We start from the raw sequence: 20,744 nt of genomic DNA, 5'->3' as shown, positions 1-20,744 counted from the left end.
GCCAGACAAGGTCCAGGCTTCCAGCCCTGTTCAGCCCTAAACTGAACCTCCTACCACAGGGGTTCCAGCCACTGACCTCCTACCAGTCGGTTATCAACTGATCACTCAAAAGCCTGTGTGCAGCTTAAAGTATCCAAATACATGCCACCAGACGATGGAAAACTCAGCAAGGAAAAGCAAGGGCAAGGATCACACTAAACTAATAAGATCGGCATTTTAATTTAATTTTAAATAAAGCTTCTGAAACATTTTGAAAACCTTCTTTCCTTTACATATAACAGTAGTTTGGTTATATATTAGAGACTTATAGAGAGATCTTCTAAAAAACGTTAAAATGTATTACCAGCACGCGAAACCTTAAATTAGAGTGTATATATTAAGACTCGGCACACCATTGCTGAAAGGCTGCCGACCCCTGCCTTATACAATTAGGTTACATTTTGACCACACTATTTACAAAGCAGACAGGAGACAAACATCAAATGCAGACAGACTGTTCATTTCCCAGGGTCAAAAAGAAAAAAACCTGAAAGACACAGGGCACTACAGGACAGGTGAACAAGAGAACTTCTGAGAATTAAAGACAACCAGCTCAGGTGGAATCCACATGGCACATAATATTTGGAGGCATAACTAGAGCTATCAAATGTGGGGGAAGAAATTATTCCAGGACAGAAAGACAAGTAGAGCCACACCCTGAATGCCTTGTGGAGTTCTGGTCACACTACGGGAAAGAGACAGAAAATAAACTAATAATGCTTTGCACCGTTGTGTCCTATCCAAAAAATCTTCATGCATTTTACAAACAATTAGCTAAGTCTCACCACTACCTCTTTGTGTTACTGACATTTGATAAACTGAGGTAGAGGATTCAGTGACTAGCCCAAGGTCACATAATGAGACAGCAGTAGGAGGAGGAAGAGAAGCTGAGACACCTTAATTATTCAGGTTTCAGAGTGGTAGCCGTGTTAGTCTGTATCAGCAAAAAGAATGAGGAGTATTTGTGGCACCTTAGAGACGAACACATTTATTTGAGCATAAGCTTTCGTGGGCTAAAACCCACTTCATCAGATGCATGCAGTGGAAAATACAGTAGGAAGATATATATACACAGAGGACATGAAAAAATGGGCCATCCTGATTATCACTACAAAAGTTTTTTTCCTCCTGCTGCTAATAGCCCACCTTAACTGATTACTCTTGTTATGGTTAGTATGGCAACACCCATTTTTTCATGTCCTCTGTGTATATATATCTTCCCACTGTATCTTCCACTGCATGCATCCGATGAAGTGGGTTTTAGCTCATGAAAGCTTATTCTCAGATAAATTTCTCCAGTCTCCAAGGTGCCACAAGTACTCCTCGTTCTTTTTGCTTAGTTATTCAGTAAGATTAGAATCAAAGTAATCTACTTCCTGGAGAGGAGGAGACTGGTTTTTATGCTTTGAAAACAGATGTTATAAGGGTATTTGAACTCATGTCTAATACTGGAGCAACAAGACTTAAAATATCTATTTATTCAGCTTTCTCAGAATTTTGTTACCTCACCATAGTATCTGAATATCTCCCACTTTAATTAAATTGGCAAAGCACTTATTTGTATAGGACCAAAACTATGTTTTTCACTTTATAGATGTTCAAGATAACAGTTCACTGCCATGAGGGGTATTCAATCAAAGCAGGCAAGTTACAGACAGTGAATGGAAGGGATGAGAGCAACATCAAATTAAGAAATTATGTTTGGCATATATGTTGCTAGTTCCACCATTTATTCTTTTCACAGATGGAATTTCTTTGTAGACAGAGGACTAACCTACAAACTACCTACGGCTACAGTAAGTACAACTGGGACACATAAATAAAGCTTTAGACAAGCAGTCAGGGTGCATCAGCTAATTCCAAGAAGAAAATGCACTAGCTAGCAATTCTAGATTCCTATCTTATGTTTTACTGAGTTGATTGGGGCAGATGAGTCATTTCATAAAGTATAGTTTGCTGGTCCACTGCAACAGCAGCACAAAATGCAGTTATAACATTAGGCATGATCTTGTTGTACAAATAATACATATCCAGATGGCAAATCAACCCTCTGTGCAGAAAATCTATGTTAATGAGAAATGGACTAGGGGAAGACAGTATTATATACTGTAGTCATTACATTAATGGTGATTTGTTGCACAAATGTGTGTGTCCAGATGGTACCAAAAAAATACCTCAAACTTTCTACACATAAAAATCTGAGTTTTTTCTTATTAAAAATGAGAAATGGCTTGAGTTAGAAGAATTTCACATATTTGTTTCCCCACTAACAGCCTAATTCTTATCTCTGCCTACTGAGCTTTGCTCTATATTTGGACAGTATGTCCACACTACTGCATGGAAGTAAATCTACTGGAGAGTGAGGAAGTGGTCCTGCAGGATACTTATGTTCAGTCACCTTTCCAGCACCACATAACATTCCACACTCAAAGTGTATAGAATGTGGCAACCACCTAACTCAGTCCCACAAGAAACACTTTAGCCACCTGGTTCCCATTTGCGCATCATTAAGCAGAGACAGGCACTGCCCTACAGCACTGCCCAAACTTCGGTGCCAAGCTCTGAGAAAGGGCCAATGCATAGCACACACCTCTCTCATCAGCATCTCCCATTGGCTAGCTTAGGAGGCTCTCCACCTAGCATTCTGGCTTTTGCGTATTGCATTCTCAGATACCTGTTTCTCCCCATTCATTGCATAGGGAACCTAGGTGCCTAACTTGGCCTTGTGGATTGCAGTCAAGGTGATCAGATGTCCCAATTTTATAGGGACAGTCCCTATATTCATGGCTTTGTCTTATATAGGTAGGTGCCTATAACCACCCCTTATCCCGATTTTTCACACTTACTATCTGGTCACACTAACTGCAATGGTGTTCCTGTGATTTTTCTATGTACCTAAAAGTTAGGAGCCGTGATGCTCAGAATTGCAATGCCTAAGTCCCTTTGTGGATATCCACTCTCTGTGCCTCTGTTACCCTTCTGTAAAATGGGGATAACTGCACAACCTCACAAGAATGTTGTGATAATAAATACATTAAACATCGTGAGATGCTCAGATGCTATGGAAATGGGAGCCACATAAGTATCAGGGCAGATAAAAATCAATTACTTGAAACACAAAGAAAAGAAAAATCATATTTTTATTTAAATCAGGGTCTTATTTTAAAATAAAATAATAATAATAATAATCCTATTTAAAATTAAATTTTAAACTATGTTAAGGCCTAAACTTAGTATAATCTATTAAAATCAATTACAATTTTACAAAATATTAAAGTAAATGCTGAAGTTTTAAAGAAAGTAAAAACAACTGACCTGGTGGAAGTGACTGGCTAAATGCTAAAACTGCTCTTAACAGTGGTAGCCTCTTCTGCAGATACAGAGAGAATATTTTCTTAATTTGTTTATTCAAATAGTTCAGCTCAATGACTAGTTCATTCAAAGTTAAGAAACTGATGGAGAGCTGAAAAAGCAGGAAAGTTTGATTTCCTCTTCCACTATATGAATAAAAATGATGTGTGAGGGGATAAGATCTACTAGTTCTAAAGTCCTGAAGATCATGGTGACCAGAAACCGTTCATTTCACTAATTACAGATAATACTTCATTTGTTTAATAAATCAGTTTTAAATGCAAAACAGATTTTGATAAACATTTCCTTTTCTTATACATCCATTTAAGGTAGTTTTATTTAACTAATAAAAAACAATTTTAAAAAGCTGTTTTCATGCATTTTAATTGAATTCCAATTTGTATCTAATAGAGCTTGACATACGTCACAAGTAAAAAAAATTAATTATCTAGTAAATAAGAAATGCATTATTCACCATTTTCTGATATACTAGAAAAATGTAAAAAAATAAGAATATGAATGAATATATATAATTGCTTTAATAAATGTGTATGGATATAGTGTATCATCCTAGCTAACAAAAAGAAGTACCAAATTTAGTGTAAAGGCTATATTTAGTTGCAAATCACCATGTTTTAATAGGTTTCAGAGTAGCACCCATGTTAGTCTGTATCCGCAAAAAGAACAGGAGTACTTGTGGCACCTTAGAGACTAACAAATTTATTTGTTTTAATAGTTACTGATCAATAAGAATCAACCTTTCTTTAGGAAAATAATTAAGGAATACAAATACAAAACAAATTTAACATTGATTATTTAAATCAAGATTTCCTGCTTGCTGATTTAAATCATTATTAAAACTGGTGATTTCTCAATACTACCCTGATAAGTGCCTTAGATAGCCAGAACTCAACTGACTAGTACATATTAAAAGCACTGTTAGAATGTGTCAATGTGAGAATTTTCTGTAATATTTTTATGAACCCTATGCGTGCCTAAGTTTCCTTCTGTATTTTGCATTGCTACCCAGTGTATGCAAAAGGGTTAACACTGCCCCTGCAACTGCCCAGGAGACATGAGGTCTGCCTGTCACCTGACTGTCTGGGTGGAATGACTGTGTTGTTAAAGAACTGGTTGAAACCCACCAAAATCCAGAACAACAATGACAACTCCTCTTTCCCCACTGAACAATCAACACCTAAAAGCAGGAAACCTCATCTGGCAGAATATGTGAACTGAGCTGGAGAACAAAGTGTGGGGGGCGAGGGGGAGGGAGGAAAAGGATTCTAGTGGCAGGTATAAGAATAAGAGCAGTCCCTGGAGGGACTGAGGGCTCTCACCGGGACTAAGGACAGACAGACATGGAGAAAGAGACAGAAATGGGGTCCATACCAGCTTGGCTGGCTGATTGCTCTGGCTTGGCCAGGATGGCTATGGCATAACCTTTGATTCTCACTGCTAACTGAAGCATTTTCAGGTTCTGAATCCCAAGTGACTAATAAATTGTTAACTCCTTGGAAAAGGCTGCCTGTGTCGCTGTAAATACTCACTGGGAGCATTGTGCCCTGGAGTACAGTACAAGCCTCCCATGGGAGTCTTGCTTGGCTGGGTTTGCTGCAGAGAGCCACAGAGAGAGAGAGAGGGATGCTGGTCTCGGAGTCTTAGGGTACATCTACAGTAGAATAAACAACACATGGCTGGCCCAGGTCTGCTGACGCAGGCTCGTGAGGCTTGGGCTGTGGGGCTAAAAACTGCTGTGGAGACATTCAGGTTCAGGCAGGAGCCTGGGCTCTGGAACCCTCCCGCCTCACAGGGTCCTAGAGCACGGGCTCCAGTCCTAGCCTGAACGTCTACACAGCAATTTACAGCCCTGCAGCCCAAGCCCCGCAAACCTAAGTCAGCTGACCTGGGCCAGCCATGGGTGTTTAATTGCTGTGTAGACAAATACTTGGAGGCCACAGGCCTGCCCCCGTAGAATTGTGTGGGTCCTTGGGGCCCAGCACAAGAAAAGGGTCAGTCCCAACGGACTGGTTATAGGCTGGGGCATAGACCAGACTTGTGGATCTGTGACACTCAATTAACATCTTCTAACCTTTAAACCAGGGGTGGGCAAACTTCTTGGCCCAAGGGCCATATCTGGTTATGGAAATTGTATGGCGGGCCGTGAGTGCTCATGAAATTGGGGTTTGGGGTGTGGGAGGGGGTGAGGGCTCCAGCTGGGGGGGCGGGCTCTGGAGTGGGGTTGGGTGTTCCGGGCTTGGACTGAGCACCCATCTCTCCAGGCTGCCTGGTGGCCGGAGTGATAACACTTAATGGTCTCAGCCCAGTTCTTTGTAAACAGGTGCCTACACCACAAGTTTCAGAGTAAATTGGCATTTTCAGCATAAAGACCAAGGATTGAATATGCATGGAAAACAACCCACTCAACAGCTAGCTGTAGGATAGGCAGCAAGATGATTCTTTGGGCTCACCAAAAATATCAGAGAACAGTCAAGGACTTAACAGGTCCCAAAGCATAGCAGCTGACGCAGCCTGAGCTGCTGAAGCAAAGTCTTTGAATGAACCAGGATGATAATATTATTTCCATTTCTGCATTTGAGGGAGGAATTAACATAATAAATTCCACAAGTTTTAAGAAATTGTGAGAAGAAGTTGGCTACCATGTTTCAAAGCCTCATTCCTTCTGATGAAGTGGGCTGTAGCCCACAAAAACTTATGTTCAAATAAATTTGTTAGTCTCTAAGATGCCACAAGTACTTCTGTTCCTTTTGCGGATACAGACTAACATGGCTGCTACTCTGAAACTCTTTCCCCTGTACACAGAACTCACTGACCCTTCATTGCAATACAATATATCAGTGCCCATATGTGGCAAACGTTTGCAGTTTACTTAGCCATTAGTGAACCTTTCCCTTTCCAGAAGTTTTCTAAATTCCTCCTAGCATTTCCTTACCTGTGTTACAATTGCAAAAACAGAGGCCTGGGGTGCAAAAACTTCTGAATATTTAACATGATGTTTTAACAAGCAAAGTCTCAAACAAGTAACCACATCCATGATTTTTATTTCAGGTGCGCAATTCAGTGCACAGGAGAACTCTTAATTTTTTTAGTTTTGTGGTTAGTTTTTGTCAAAACACTAGGTTTCTCAGGCTGAATTCTACACTCGAAAATAAGTTTTCATCAACATTTACATTGCTTAGTACTGCTCTGCACAGGTTAGATTCAACCTTCCCTCACTTATGCAACAAATCAATGAATGAAGTGAGTCAAGAGACACCCCTCAAAATAAGTGAGGGTTGGTCACCGTAGGAGTCATGGTCACAAAATTTATTTTCCTTGTGTAAACAGACCTTGAACAGATTGCAGAACCCAGCTAATTATTGATTCTGTTAAGGCTGAGCTTCAAATTAAAGGCAATTTCAATTGTACACGTAAAGAGTTTTGTTAATTGATTTTAAAAAACAAAGATGGAATGAAATGTATTAAAACTGATAAGTATCATTTTAAGCATTAAACTGAAGCTTATCATAATTGCATTGTATACCTGAGTGCAGTAGAAATGTACACTTGAGAGAAAAATACACGGTAAGTTAGGGGAAATGGTGTTTCCCTAAAATATCCCTTAAAATAAAGCATTGTCCCTTGTTTTTCCATGTGGTTTTCCCCAAGGCCACCACTCTAATGCCACCACATATGCAAAGAACTCAAAAGCAGGGCCGCCTGGGGGTGGAGGGGCAAGTGGGGCAGGGGCCCCCACGAGAATATAGCATTCTATAGTATTGAAACTTTTTGTTATGGAAGGGGCCCCCAAAATTGCTTTGCCCCAGGCCCCCTGAATTCTCTGGGCGGCCCTGCTCAAAAGTCAGGAGACACACGGAAACTGACTTTGCAGGTCTCAAGAGCTGGTCCCTCCTGGTCATGTTGTGGCGTATAGAGCACTATTTTTGCAGTGCTTTCCTTTCTTTTTAGATACAGGATATCATCCCTGGGGCGTGTTTATTTCCTGACTTACAGTAATGGAACTGATGCAAACTTGAGATTCTGAAACTACAATATATTTGTGATAAAGTGACATTTCTACCATCAAGTGAAGCATTACACAGTAGACATTTAACACTGCTGCCTAGTTGTATTAGCAACCAAAACACGGTGCCTCCTTTTGATACACATTTTTTGAAGACAATTAGATCTCCTTTTTCTTTTGATCCTTCTGATAAATCCATAGTATTTGCAAGTTTTCAGAGGCCAGAATTAAACACTTCAAAGCACTGTCTGTCATAGGAAGAAGAAATTCTGCCTACCAAGCAAAAATTCATACTCAATCCTGTCTCAGCCAAGGTCAATAACTGTATCAACTCCTATAAGGGAACAGAACAAAAACTCTTTTTAACCTTCCAACTTTATGTCCTTCTAAACAAATGTGTTTCAAAAACTGAGAAAAAAGGAACAGCTCATGCAAGAATCCCAACGTTTCAAAATGATGCCTTGTCCTGCCATAAGGAAGGGTCTTTTATAAAGAAAAAAACAAGAACTGAATATTATTCAATGTAATTCACCATCAAGGATAGGAAATCCGCTGCTGACAGATGGCATTTTAAGGGCAGAGGCCAGATTCTGCTCCTAGTTACAGTGGTGTAAATTCCAACTTACTCCACTGAAGCCTCTCAGGATTTACAATAGAAGCAGGCCCGGTAAATCCCTGGCCCAACAGGTGGAACCTTAAGGGCAGGAAATGCCCTGCTGGACAGGTGGAATTTTAAGTCTCCAGGGGTTATACTTCAGTTAGCAGATAATGTTCTACTAGAATATCAGAGTTTACACTTTGCACCACTCACCAAATTCTCCAAGGAATAACACTTAGTGCAGTGCCTTATATCTTCAACACGTTTACAAATATTAACTAACTAATCCTTACAAAACCTCTATGTGGCAGGAAATTATAATAATCATATTGCAGATGGGGAAACTGAGCCAGACAGGTACCCAAGGCCACACAGCAAGTCACAGCAGAACCTGGGCAAGGCCCCAAGAAGCTCTCCTGACTCCCTAGCTTGTGCTTAATCCACTACACTCTGCACCATCTCAGAAAACCAGAGATATTTTGGATATTATTTTAATAGCCTAAGCCAGAGGTACTTAAGAATTAACTTCCAAAATCTCCTTTTCTCCCTAAAAGCCACCCCAGGTCAGTGGGTTATCCATCCTCACTGTCCCAGAGTTCTAGCTTAAGTGGGCAGGGTCTTTTCGGTTCAAATACCCCGTCTATGGAAGTGAAGGTGTTGAACTGTCTTCAAGCCTGTGACTGAGGAGGTCTCCCTGTTGGAGTCAGTATAGGTTAGGGCAATTTGGTGTCCCTCCTCTTTGCAGTGGCTCTTCCCTTTAAGAAGATTTTTTCCTGCTTGCCCACTTTGCTTGTCTTGCTACTGTCTCTGGGCACTCAGCCTAAATAGATTTAATTTTTGATCCTTATATGCAGAGTCCCAGATACTATTTCTGAAGTGGGGACTTTATAAATTAATAAATATAGAACGTTTATAAATAAAATATTATAACCACAGTTCATGTCAATAAGAAAGAATTTATAACGAATGCCAATAAAAGCTAGAAAGCACTGTGTAGTAAGGACCATTCTAACAGGGAATCAGTTTTTTAACAGAATTAACCATGCACCAATGGATACTTTAATTTTTAAAGGACTTTGAACATTGGGGACCTGGTTCTCCTCTCACTCACACTGATTTTCCACTGGTGTAACCCAACTGATAGTGGAATCACTCCATCTTTCCACCAGTGTGAGAGGAGAATTGGGCCCTAAACATATTCTACCCTCACTTCATCTGCAGAACACCCACTGATATCAGTAGGGAGTTTCTTTACAATGACCAAGATGGAAATGGCATAGGATTATATGTACCCTTCAGTGCACAAAATGAATAGAATCCATGCAGTAGCTACACTTTGGTTGCACACACAAAGCTTAATCAAAAGCCCCTTGAAATCAATGGAAGTAGCTGCTGTGACTGAATTGGAGCTGCTCTGTAGTAATTAATTGATGAATCCTGTATGTTGACCTGGCCATTGGGATGTTTACTGAATGAATATATGGTTTTTCCTAATATAGGACCATAGGGGGAAAAACCGGCATGAAGGAAAAGGAATGGCTAAAACTAAACCATCACTTAGCAACAGTAGAGAGTTGTTAAGAGACAGCACCAGGATAGGAAAAGGCCCATGCACACTGGATATCAAAATAACTATGGCAGATTAAAAAAAAAAAAAATAAAAGAACATTTTCTCAAGAGGGTGGAGGAGTTATTCAGGAGAACCAGCTGGAGACACTCAACACTCTGCTGTAGTGTCTGAAGAAGCTAGGTTACCAGCAGGAGGGGATGGGAAGCCTTTGGGTAAGGTAGACACCCATGTCAACCGTTGGTTGTTTTCAAATACTTTGTTCCAACTACAAGATAAACAATATTTTGGTTTAAGAAGGCTGTCCGATAACTCTATTCACCGCTAGTTACAGACTCCTGCAAGGAAGAACCACAGGTGCTAGAACTCAGTAAGCATTGTCAATACAAAGGGTACCGTGACATAGAGTCTGGTCTAAGAGTGAGAGAACTATGGAATTCTATCACAGGATAGAAAAGGCACAAGGCCTGACCCCAGAGGGAGTGCACTCAGACAGACCAGGAAGACAAAGAAGTGCAGCTAGCCTGCAACAAGGACATTGAACCAGGCCCCCAGTATTCAAAGTGTCAAAAGCTAAAGAATTTTACTGCCTGGCACAACCACAGGCCTGGTACAGACAAGGGAAATATAATAACTTGGGGCTGAATAATCCAACAAGTTAGACTCCTAACTGCCCACCAGACAAGGTATTGATCTTGTATTTAAAATCCCTGTGCATATTGAAACCTCACTGCTACAATCTACCTCAGCAGGACCCTATGCCTGTGAAGAACTCCACTGATTTTAACCGAACTCAGAAAGGGCTGATACGTGTGGAGTCCCATTGAAATCAGTGAGGCTCGTCACATGTACCAGAATCCACACACCTGGATCAAACTGTAGGACTGGGGCCTGACTAACCAGGAAATTCACCAGAGGCTCCATGTAAAACAGGTGTTCCACCTTACTTTCTTTGTAAATGATACTAAAGAGCAGAAGTGAAGGATTTGCCTGCCCAGTCTGCTAGTTTGCAAAGTTCCTCCTCCACTCACATGGTTAATTATGTCAAGATAAAAAATTGGGACAACAATATACCGTATATACTCGTTCATAAGCCGAATTATTTTAGTAAAAAAGGGAAGCGTCAGAGAAGGGGGTGGGCTTATGAACAGGTATGGGGAGGACAAATGGGACACAGCTCCCCGCCCCCAACAGAAGGGGTAAGGAGAGGCAGCACAGCCAGCAGAGACAGAAGAAAAGAGGCAGGGCCACAGTCTCTCCTCTTTGGCCACGCTGCTCTCCCCCAGCCTCCAAAGCAGCTGCAGGTCTGAGGCTGGAAGGCTGGGTGGCATGGCCACAGCCTGTCGGAGCAGCTCCAGCCGGGCCAGAGACATCCTCCCCGGCCCACCCCAAGTAAGGTGGGAAGGGATGGAATGGGGAGAGTGTGGGGGTCCCAGGCTAGGAGTGGGGCAGGAAGGGGGTACACGGGGAGGGGTCATGTGGGGAAGTCCCAGGTTAGGGTTGGGGTCATGTGGGGGGTGGTCACAGGGGTTATTCCCCTGACCCCCAGCTTCTCCCCGTCAAATTTCCCCTTCAGTTCCTGTCCTGGCCCATCAGGGTAAGCCACTGGGAGGCTGGGACATTTTGTTTACTTAGGTTTACCTCCATGCCTGCTGACGCTCGAGGTAAACAGACAGTCTCGGCCTGTCAGTGGCTTATTCTGATGGGCCAGGAGGCAAAGTTTGCCGACCCCTGAATTATAGGGTCGGCTTATGAATGAGTCACAAAAATTTGCCATTTTTACTTATCCATCTTGGGGGGAGGGAGGTCGGCTTCTAAACAAACAAGCTTATGATCGAGTATATACAGTATTTTTGGCAGCTGACCAGATCTGAGATCCAGGTTATCCACAAACAAGCCACCTTTAAAAGAAAAATACCCATCTTGAAATACAAATATTTCAATGTGATCATAATCTTGTGAGGGAGAGGTTATGCAGATATTTTATAAATAGATCTGCAAGACTGTAATATGAAGGGTATAGAAATGAATTCAATATTCTTCATAGAGTCACTGGGTTTTATTATGCTCTGAACTATACTAATGTAAATCAGGAGGAACTCCTGTAAAAGCCTTGTGAAGCCAGAATCAGGCCCTTAATATTGTTTGTGTATGTCAATATTAGTTCAGCCCAGCTAGGAGCATTCCCTAAGCACTATACTATTTTAATGATTACATCTTGAGTCCTACCATCAATTGGTATTGTGTGCAGAGATCGCAATCCCCATTAAATATTATTGATCACATCTTTTCAGGTTCAGCAGGATCTCTGACAGGATTTCTGACTGTGGAATCAGAATTACACCCTCATAAGCTCTCATTCTGCAGAAATCCTGGCTTTTGCTGTTATGAGCAGCATTGGAAGAGGATGATTAAAGTTGTGACTGTTACTTTAAATCCTCAAACTGAGCTCTACAATGTAGCTCAGCCGTTTGTACAGAAATATGCAACAATTATGATGAAGTCAAATCCATTCTACAATTCCAGTGATCATTATAGTAATCTGCATTCACAGTATTTACCTGGAGATAAGCAACCGTATATCATATGTCTGTTACTTATCTAAATGTTCCAGTGACATCATTTACCACACTCTCCTTGATACATATGTGACTGCTTATCTGGTATTTTTTCTCCATAATATGTGAATTTTGAAAATCCATTTGACTTATAAATGAAGTGAAAGATAATATTCTGTGGCTCTTTTTTTCCTCCCATTCCTTCTTCTGATTTGCCCTTAACATCTGCCCTATAATAGTTGTGACTTTGATCATCATTGCACATAATCACACTGGTATTTGAAAGGACAATTTTAGGTCAAATAAAGCACCAAATTTAGGGGCTTTCCCTTAATTCCAAAGTTTTTTTAAACGTTCCTTTTTAGTGTTTGCAAATACAAATATGTAGAGTTGTTTTTGAGAACAAGGAAGTAAAGTAGCCTCGCAGTTGTCTTTAAATGTAATTGAAATTCACTGGTCTGCATTTTTGTCCAAGTTAACTAGAAATGTAAAAAAAAAAAAATCAAAATAGCAGAAAGAGTGACAAGTAAATTAGCTTTCTAAATCCCTTTCAGTTTTAATATGGTGCTTTGAGCTTTGTAACAACATTTGTTGTTTAAAAATGTGACTTTCAAACTGTCCTTTTAACTACAGCCAAACTACCTAGGTGTGTGACCTCATCAGGTCTCATTAGACAAGTGAGTGGGGCTGGGCCTTGTCAAAATTTGTATGAAAAATCTACATGGAAAGAAATAGGACATGGTGTTGGGGACTATCATCAGCTGAATAGCCTCATGCAAAAAGTTAGCCACATCCTTAGGTACCTTGTGGAACTGGTGCCTAAGCAGGTCACATTCCTCCTTGTGAATAAATATTGAATCCATGGCCCAGTACAGAAGACAGGACACCAGTTTTACATGTAACTGAATGGAGAATCAGGCCCTCTGTCTTTTGGATTACTTGGAACAAAGAGGTCTGGATTTTGTCAATTCCTGGCTAATGAGTAATTAAACGTGCGATTTTACCTTTCTCTTAACTCCCACTGCTTATTTGTCTCTCATTTTGAGAGACTTCACTCTTTTTAATGCCATAGTTTCCTACATTCCATACAGATGTGCTCTTCCTTCATGTTTACAGCTGAAACTAAGAAATTGAGGATACAGAGATATTTACAATACAGGAATTAATCCGCTAAACTCTATATTTCCTGCATTAACTTATTTTTAATCTCTCAATTTGGGTCTTTGTCAGACACTATGTTCCACATTTAGGCCTTCACAGGTTAAGAGGTGCATCTTAACATTGTTAGTCCATACAAAAACCAAATTAATTCACAGTTCTACAGCACTTTTCATCCATGGTTTCCAATGCACTTTACAAACATTAAGTCCCAGATTTCTCACTCCCACTGAGTGCTTCACTCTGCCAGCAGTTACTTAGAACTTATCCAAATTGAGTAACCTGATTTCAATCTGTTTGAGATATATTCCCTATATCTGAAATGCACACTGCTATAAGAGTAATAACTACAAAAAGGCAACAATTTTTAATGGTGACCATTGTAGGTATTATTATACTCAATATACATATTGGTAAACAAAGAGACAGAGAGGTCAACATTTTAAAAAACAATCCACTAATTCTGAAAATCTCTCTTTTTAGGTTTCTGACTTGAGACACACATATGGCCGCATTATTTAGAAGTGCTGGTCATTTGAAGCTCATATTGGCTAAAACTGGGATTGTGGGTGTGCAACACTTCTGAAAAGCAGGTCCTAGGTCTTAAGTTGAGTACTCAAAACATGAGACACCCAAAATTAGTGGACCCTTGAAAACATGGCTCTAAATGACTTTCCCAAAATTAGACACTGAGGGCCTGACCCAAAGCCTACTGAAATCAACAGAAAGATTCCCATGGATTTCAATTGAATCAGAACCTGAATCAGTGGCACAGTGAGGAAAGGGACCCATGCATTCTGATTCTGGTACACTCATCTCACGTCTTAACAACCATAGAACTCTACTACCCCGGAGTCGTACAGAGTGTTAAAATCACAAGAAATGAAGAGCACAGTTTTCAATAACTGCTATAGTACTAACTTCCTAAAGGTGCATAAAACCTCTGACTACAGAAGTGTCCTTCTCTACGTATATCATTCTAGCTAATGTAGGGAAAGAAGTGTACAGTATAATATATATTACTCAGACTATTACAGAGCACTGAATCACAGTAAAAAATATTCTTTCAGGAATTGTTTTCTTTAACAGATGTTGCTTCATTCTAGTGAATAAAGCTAGGCAAATGAGCACACTCACTCATATGGCCATTTTTGAATATGCCTAAACTAACCTTCCTGTTGGGAAGATGTTAAAAAATTCATATGTTGTAACAAAATGTTCTTGCTGTTATTGTGATAAAAATAATCTTCTCTTGGCTGAAAATTAATTGTTGAGCATTCCACCGCTTTATGATGTACTCAGACATTCAGTGCATTTTTTTTCTTTTCTTTTTGGTGTTTAGAGGAATATGGTACAGAAAATTTATGAACCAAGCAAATAGCACAAGGATATAAATATATCAAAGGCACCTAGCTGCATCATTAAAAAAAAAAAGAAAAAAAAAAAAGGAGAGAGACGCTTCAGTGATTTCTATGTCAACAAGCCTGGTAGTTATTCCACATTTTTTTCTTTCCCTTAGATGGTCACTTTTCTGAGTCTATGCCCTGAAATCACTCCTGGTTCTCTTATCTAAAATGGAAAATGTTCTTGTAGCTTTTAGCAGAATTTACCTGAGATGGCCTTTTACTATTACTTCCTATTTTAAAACATTGAAAATAGGAGTTTTTAATAAAAAGGGAAAGTAAAAACCCATCAGCATATGACCATGTCTAAACATCCAGCTGGCGATTCCATTTTTAAAACTGGCATTTATTTTCTTATATACCATGTTTCAGTAGTCACAGTAGTTAGCAGCTTTCACCAATGGCTGTGTTAGTTTTAATCTTTTAGTAAAAAAGCAAGAATGTTAACACACTATAATCTACGCCAATCAATTTTTAATAGAAGTGTAAAGTTATCAGGCCTAATTCTGCTCTCATACCAATGTATAAATTGAGAGTCATTTTGGAACCACAACACTGCAGAAAGTTTCATAAAAGGAGAGCAGATCAGTTCCAGTAACTGGCAAGACCTCAGTGCTTAATTTATGCCAGGGCTAAGCCCCGGCATCTCTAGCCTTGGCAGTTCATAGCCCCAGCACCTCTAGGCTTGGCAGTTCATAGCCCCGGTACCTCTGGGCTTGCTGTATCTATGAAAGTAAAAAATTGCTTGGGCCCCAACACCCTTTTAATTACAGATTAAGCACTGCTTGGCCTACAAGCAATTTTAATTTACACAGGGATTTGTAACATGTAAATTACATTACAGCGAATTATAAAACCAGAGAGAGAGAGAGAGAGAGATTCTGATGAAATCATGAACTATAAGTGCAGAGTTCAGATAGTTTGTGAGATCAAAATCTCACAGTTTAGTTACATCAGAACTACAAAGGTTCAAAATAAAGTTGAATTGCAAGAATTACATTAGCTATTTAAAAAAAGAAAATAACTCTTCAGCAGTGAAACAGCATGAGAGGGCATTTGAAGTTATGGGCTAAACTCCCACTCACTTCAGTGAAGCCAAGATTGGGCACAAAATATTTCAAATCATTTTTAAGCCTTGCTACAATAAAAGCATGCATCCCAATGTGAAAAAAAGATAAAGCCTACTTAAATAAACAATATATGTATCAATACAGATTGAAACAGTGTATCTACTCCACAAATATTTATAAATATTCATAAACTCTTTAGAATAATGATAGGAGTCTTTATAGGTTCTGCAACTAAAATAGTACTGGTGCTTTATAAAAATTTTAGATTTGGACAGAACTGAGATTTATAAACGGAGGGCCAAATTCTCTTCTCAGACCCCTGAAACTCAAATCAGCATCTTGCCCTTTTTAAAAAAAATGTATTCTCAGCTGGGCAGCATGTTACAGTGGATATTGCACTAGACCAGGGGTAGGCAACCTATGGCACCCATGCCAAAGGCAGCACGGGAGCTGATTTTCAGTGGCACTCACACTGCCCGGGTCCTGGCCACCGGTCCGGGGGGCTCTGCATTTTAATTTAATTTTAAATGAAGCTTCTTAAACATTTTAAAAACCTTATTTACTTTACATACAACAACAGTTTAGTTATATATTATAGACTTGTAGAAAGAGACCTTCTAAAAACATTAAAATATATTACTGGCACGCGAAACCTTAAATTAGAGTGAATAAATGAAGACTCGGCACACCACTTCTGAAAGGTTGTCAACCCCTGCACTAGACTGAAAGGCAGGAGACTCAGGTTCTGATCCTCAAAATTATTTAGGCACCTAATTCCCATTGAAATCAATGTAATGTAGGCACCTAAGTATCTCTGAGAGTCCAGGCCTTGGGCTTTATTCCTGGATCTGCCACTGAGTTCCTGGGTGATGCTGAGCAAGTCTCTTAAACTCTCTGAGTGACAGGTTCCCCCCATCTGTAAAATGTAGAGAATAATTCATGCATCTGAGGAAGTGGGTATTCACCCACGAAAGCTCATGCTCCAAAACGTCTGTTAGTCTATAAGGTGCCACAGGATTCTTTGCTGCTTTTACAGAATAATTCTTATTCACTTTTATAAAGTTTTATGAGATCTATGATTAAAAAGTAACATATAAGTGCTAGGTGTTATTATTTATTCTAGAACTACAACATTGTACATATCCTCATCTGATGCCTTTTCCCCCTTTAATAGCTAAGGTAAGACATGTATTTCAAATATCTTATAGTGGTACATGCAGTGAGATGATAACTAATATTCAGAATTCCTCTTATATTGTAAGAAGGGAATGTGGTTTTTCATGAACTCAGTGTTATCCAATGAAATTTGCCCTGCGGGATAGGCTATTCCTCTGCAGGACTGTAGGAATTTTAAGAGAGAGGCTCTCTAGAACAGTGTGTCTCTGTATCTTCAAGTTTCACAGAGGGTAATGAAATTTAATTCATTCTTGAACAAATGATTAAGAGGTAAAGAAAAGAAGGGGTGATACATTTTTAATTAATTTTCTTTTATGGAATCTTTTCCTCAAAAATACATCAGTGAATTTTAGGGTAAAATCTTGCTGTATATAATCAGCAGATAGTTATAAAGTTGAGTCATTCAGGGGATTTTTGGGGAATGGGTTCAGATAGTTCATGTTAATCGTCAGTGGAAGAGAGATGACCAAGAGTGGGTGAAATACTGCAATTATGTTGTAATGAAGGATTGCTAAAACTAGAGACTGATTCAACCACAACCCCCCAAAGTTTGAATAAATTCAAAATCTGAATATTGGAGTGTTCAAGATGCAGATCACCATTTTGTGAAGAGTCCATCTCTAATTAAAATTCACCTGCACTTCCACAAATGGACAGTTAACAGAAAGGCTGATTTTGGTCTCCTCCCAGGTAGATTAAATACAGTATATTATGTAATAAAACCACCTTCCAGCAAATGCAATGTCTCTTCCAACATGTATTACTTTCATATCATTAGGCATCAACAGCAAGAAATAATGGCCTACAAACCAAGACAGAGTTTATATCTCAGTTTAATGCTGTTCTTTATTGTTACATCAGTTTACATAATCTCTGCCAACCATGGGTAGTTGGAAAGGGGCAAACATAACTTTGGAGAAAACAGTTTATCGGGGCTGTACTATTTAACGGTAATAGTTATATCTCAGTTTAGCTAGTATGTCCCACAGAAAGATAGCAAAAATATCTGATAGTCGGTGTATCAGCTCTGCCTATGCTTATTTAACAGTAGCTAACAAGGAGGTATGTCACCTTTTTTTATCAGATGGTGGGCTGAATTCTGTACTGTTACACTAGTGTAAATCAGAAGCGACAGTATTGACTTCAGCTGAGTTACTCCAAATTTTACACCAGGGCAACCAAGCAGAATTTGCCCCAAAAACACTTTGAATACACTCCAATTGAAGTCAAAGGCAAAGTTCCCACATACCCCAACAATGCAGAATCAGATTTTGTTACGATCTCTGTCCTCCCAAAACACAGTGTTAGCTCACTGTTTATTAATTATTATCTAAATGAATGACTTTACATTAAGGTTACGGCTATTTTTATCCAGAGTTCCAACAAAAGAGCCCCAGCATTCTGTCAGAGTGATTCCCTGTTATCCTTCTGCAGTTCAGAATGTGGGCCTCTCCTTTTGGGTCTTTACCCCCGGTTTGAAACCTTGGCAGACTGAGACTTCCAGCCCTCCCAAAATGTAGGTCCTCCCCAAAGGAAGAGGACATTAGCCAGCTGTGACTCCTTCAGGAATGTGACTGGGTAGTGAAGGAAGCACTGCTTGAAAGTAACAACCTACTGTAACACCTCAGCAACTTTCCCAGCCCCCTTTCTACCGTACACACACTGCCCTCCCTTTCTCGCTTGTTTCCTTCCCCTAGTGAAAAGCCTGATCATTTCTTGCTGTGATTTTTGTCCAGGCTGTCTTTCGTTTAGGGTGATCCCTCAATGACAGAGCCAGGCTAGGTGCCCCCTGCACCGTACTACAGAAACTTATCCACCCTTGAGATCTCACCACTGCCATGGGTGCCATAACACTGCCCCCTTTTGTACTGTGCCATTTATCTAACCTGTCCGAACGTGAAAGTCCAGCACTAACACATTGTTGTCCTCCCCTTCTCCCCGCCAATACAGAGGTTCCTTCTGCAGGTCCCAAGCAAAGCAGGAAATAAAATTAAATACAAATCTGATACCCCCCCCCGCCCAGCAATCACCCCTCCCCTCCCTGCCCAGCCCCCGAGGGAGCCCCGTGCGCGCCCCGATCCAATGCACAAATGCCACACACACGTTTGTCTCCCAAGCCAGATCAAAGGAAACGGTGAGGTCAGCGCACAGCCTGAACTGAGCAGGCAGGAGGGAGAGGGAGAGGGAGACGGAACAGGAGTTTTCTCAGCCCCAGATTGAATCCAGCTGAGAGCACAACATGGGGGGGGGCAATATAGGGATATTTACCTTGGAGGTTTTGCACTCGGATGTCGCTAATCTGCCCGATCAGCTCCTCTCGCTGAAACCAGTCCCACTCGTGCCCTGCCATGGAGGAGCAGGCGGGTGGGGGCGGACACAGCGCTGCTTGGGAAACGGGGATCCCCCCCCAGACACACGCGCAGCGGGGGTCTGGAGCCAGGAGAGAGAAGCGCGCCGGAGGAGAGGCTGGGGGCGGGGGAGCAGCCGCTGGCTGGGGGGCAGGGAGACCGGCAAGGGGATCAACACGGCGCTGCGCCGCGGGGACCAGCCGAGCCCCCTGCGCACAGGGGAGGGGGCTGGGGAGCCCAGCAGAGCCCCCCCGCGGAACAGGGGCAGGGAAAGGGGAGCGCGGCGCAAGCCCACAGCGAGGGGGGAGCAGGAGACGGGGGTGGAAGGGAGCCCAGCCGAGGCGCCCACGCCGCTCCCTGCCCCTCTCCGCAAGGGGCCGGCGGGCTGGCGGTCCGCTCTGAGCAGCCCCGGGGCCGGATCAAGTTTTTATGGCTCGCGCTGAAGTCGGAGGTCTCTAAGTTGCATATTGTGATGCCGCCTTGTGTCGCTGTGTTGACGCAGCCGCAGGTTGGGCAGCGGTGGGAAGCAGATGCCCGCCTGGAAAGAGGCACCTGGTTAGTATTTGCTGGAAAGCAAAGCAGGCGTGGTACACGGACTTAACACAAACACCTTCCAGCCCCCAGGGGCTCCCCCCGCCTCCCAGGGCGCCCAGATGCTACTTAGGAATGGGCACTGCTAATGCAAAAGGAAGTGAAAGCCCAGGCCCGGGGAGCTGATATTCACACACCCACGATAAATAAACCCCTGCGTGCCTGTGGGGCATCGCCGACCAGTACCGGAAAAACAGCACCGACAGGAAGGATCGGGGAGGAGCGAACACGTGTAACCCTCCAACCTGTAGATATTGCGCATCCAGGGCTGAATCGGGCACAGCAGCCACTGGGAAGCAGTAGTTACCCCAACTGGTCTGTGCTCCCAAAAGGGCTTCTTCTGACATCTCTGGGAACGGCCATCAGGACAATCCCTGTGCACTGGTCACATGCTGTCTCCTCTGCTAAAAATTGTCTTGATCTGTGCCATTTACTTGAAGAACAACGCTTGAGTCTCCACTACCCCCCGCCACACACACACACACACACACACACACTCTCTCTCTCTCTCTCTCTCTCTCTCTCTCTCTCTCTCTCTCTCTCCCCCCACCCCCAGATACACAGAAATCAGAAGGAAAAGACCTTGTACGATCATTTGTGGTCCCGCTCAGCACTGGACATTTTACAAAAGTCAGTTTGCTTGCACTGGCAGCAGGGGACCTGGATGAAATATAAAGCTCTTTTCTGTTTCAGATGGTGGGGAGGCTAGTCCTCTAAAGTAAATTGCACAGATCAGGAGAGATCTGCAGCAGAAAAGGGAGTGGGAGTGTCAGGCAAAATAAATTTTTCCCGATCAGTATTAAATAAATAATCACCACTAGAAATTAAAATGAATAATTAATATTACAATTTATTTTTTGT

The 20,744-nt window shown here is 41.5% G+C and overlaps 1 protein-coding gene across 2 annotated transcripts in view; it reads right to left on the bottom strand.

Annotated features, from left to right (window-relative positions):
- Positions 1 to 20,257, bottom strand: part of CLMN (calmin) — a 103,170-nt gene extending 82,913 nt beyond the window's left edge. Inside the window, exon 1 of one of the 2 annotated variants that reach the window (XM_030558826.1) lies at positions 20,191 to 20,257. In XM_030558826.1, coding sequence (XP_030414686.1) covers positions 20,191 to 20,230 — 40 coding nt within the window. In that variant the 5' untranslated portion in view covers positions 20,231 to 20,257. Of the gene's footprint in view, positions 1 to 19,212; positions 19,560 to 20,190 lie in introns of those variants that run through there. The other variant, XM_030558824.1, reaches the window with a different exon arrangement.
- Between the last annotated feature and the right edge of the window lie 487 nt (positions 20,258 to 20,744).

Source organism: Gopherus evgoodei, chromosome 4 (assembly GCF_007399415.2).
Source record: "Gopherus evgoodei ecotype Sinaloan lineage chromosome 4, rGopEvg1_v1.p, whole genome shotgun sequence".
NCBI lineage: Eukaryota > Metazoa > Chordata > Testudines > Testudinidae > Gopherus > Gopherus evgoodei.
This window is presented reverse-complemented; position numbering and strand designations above follow the sequence as displayed.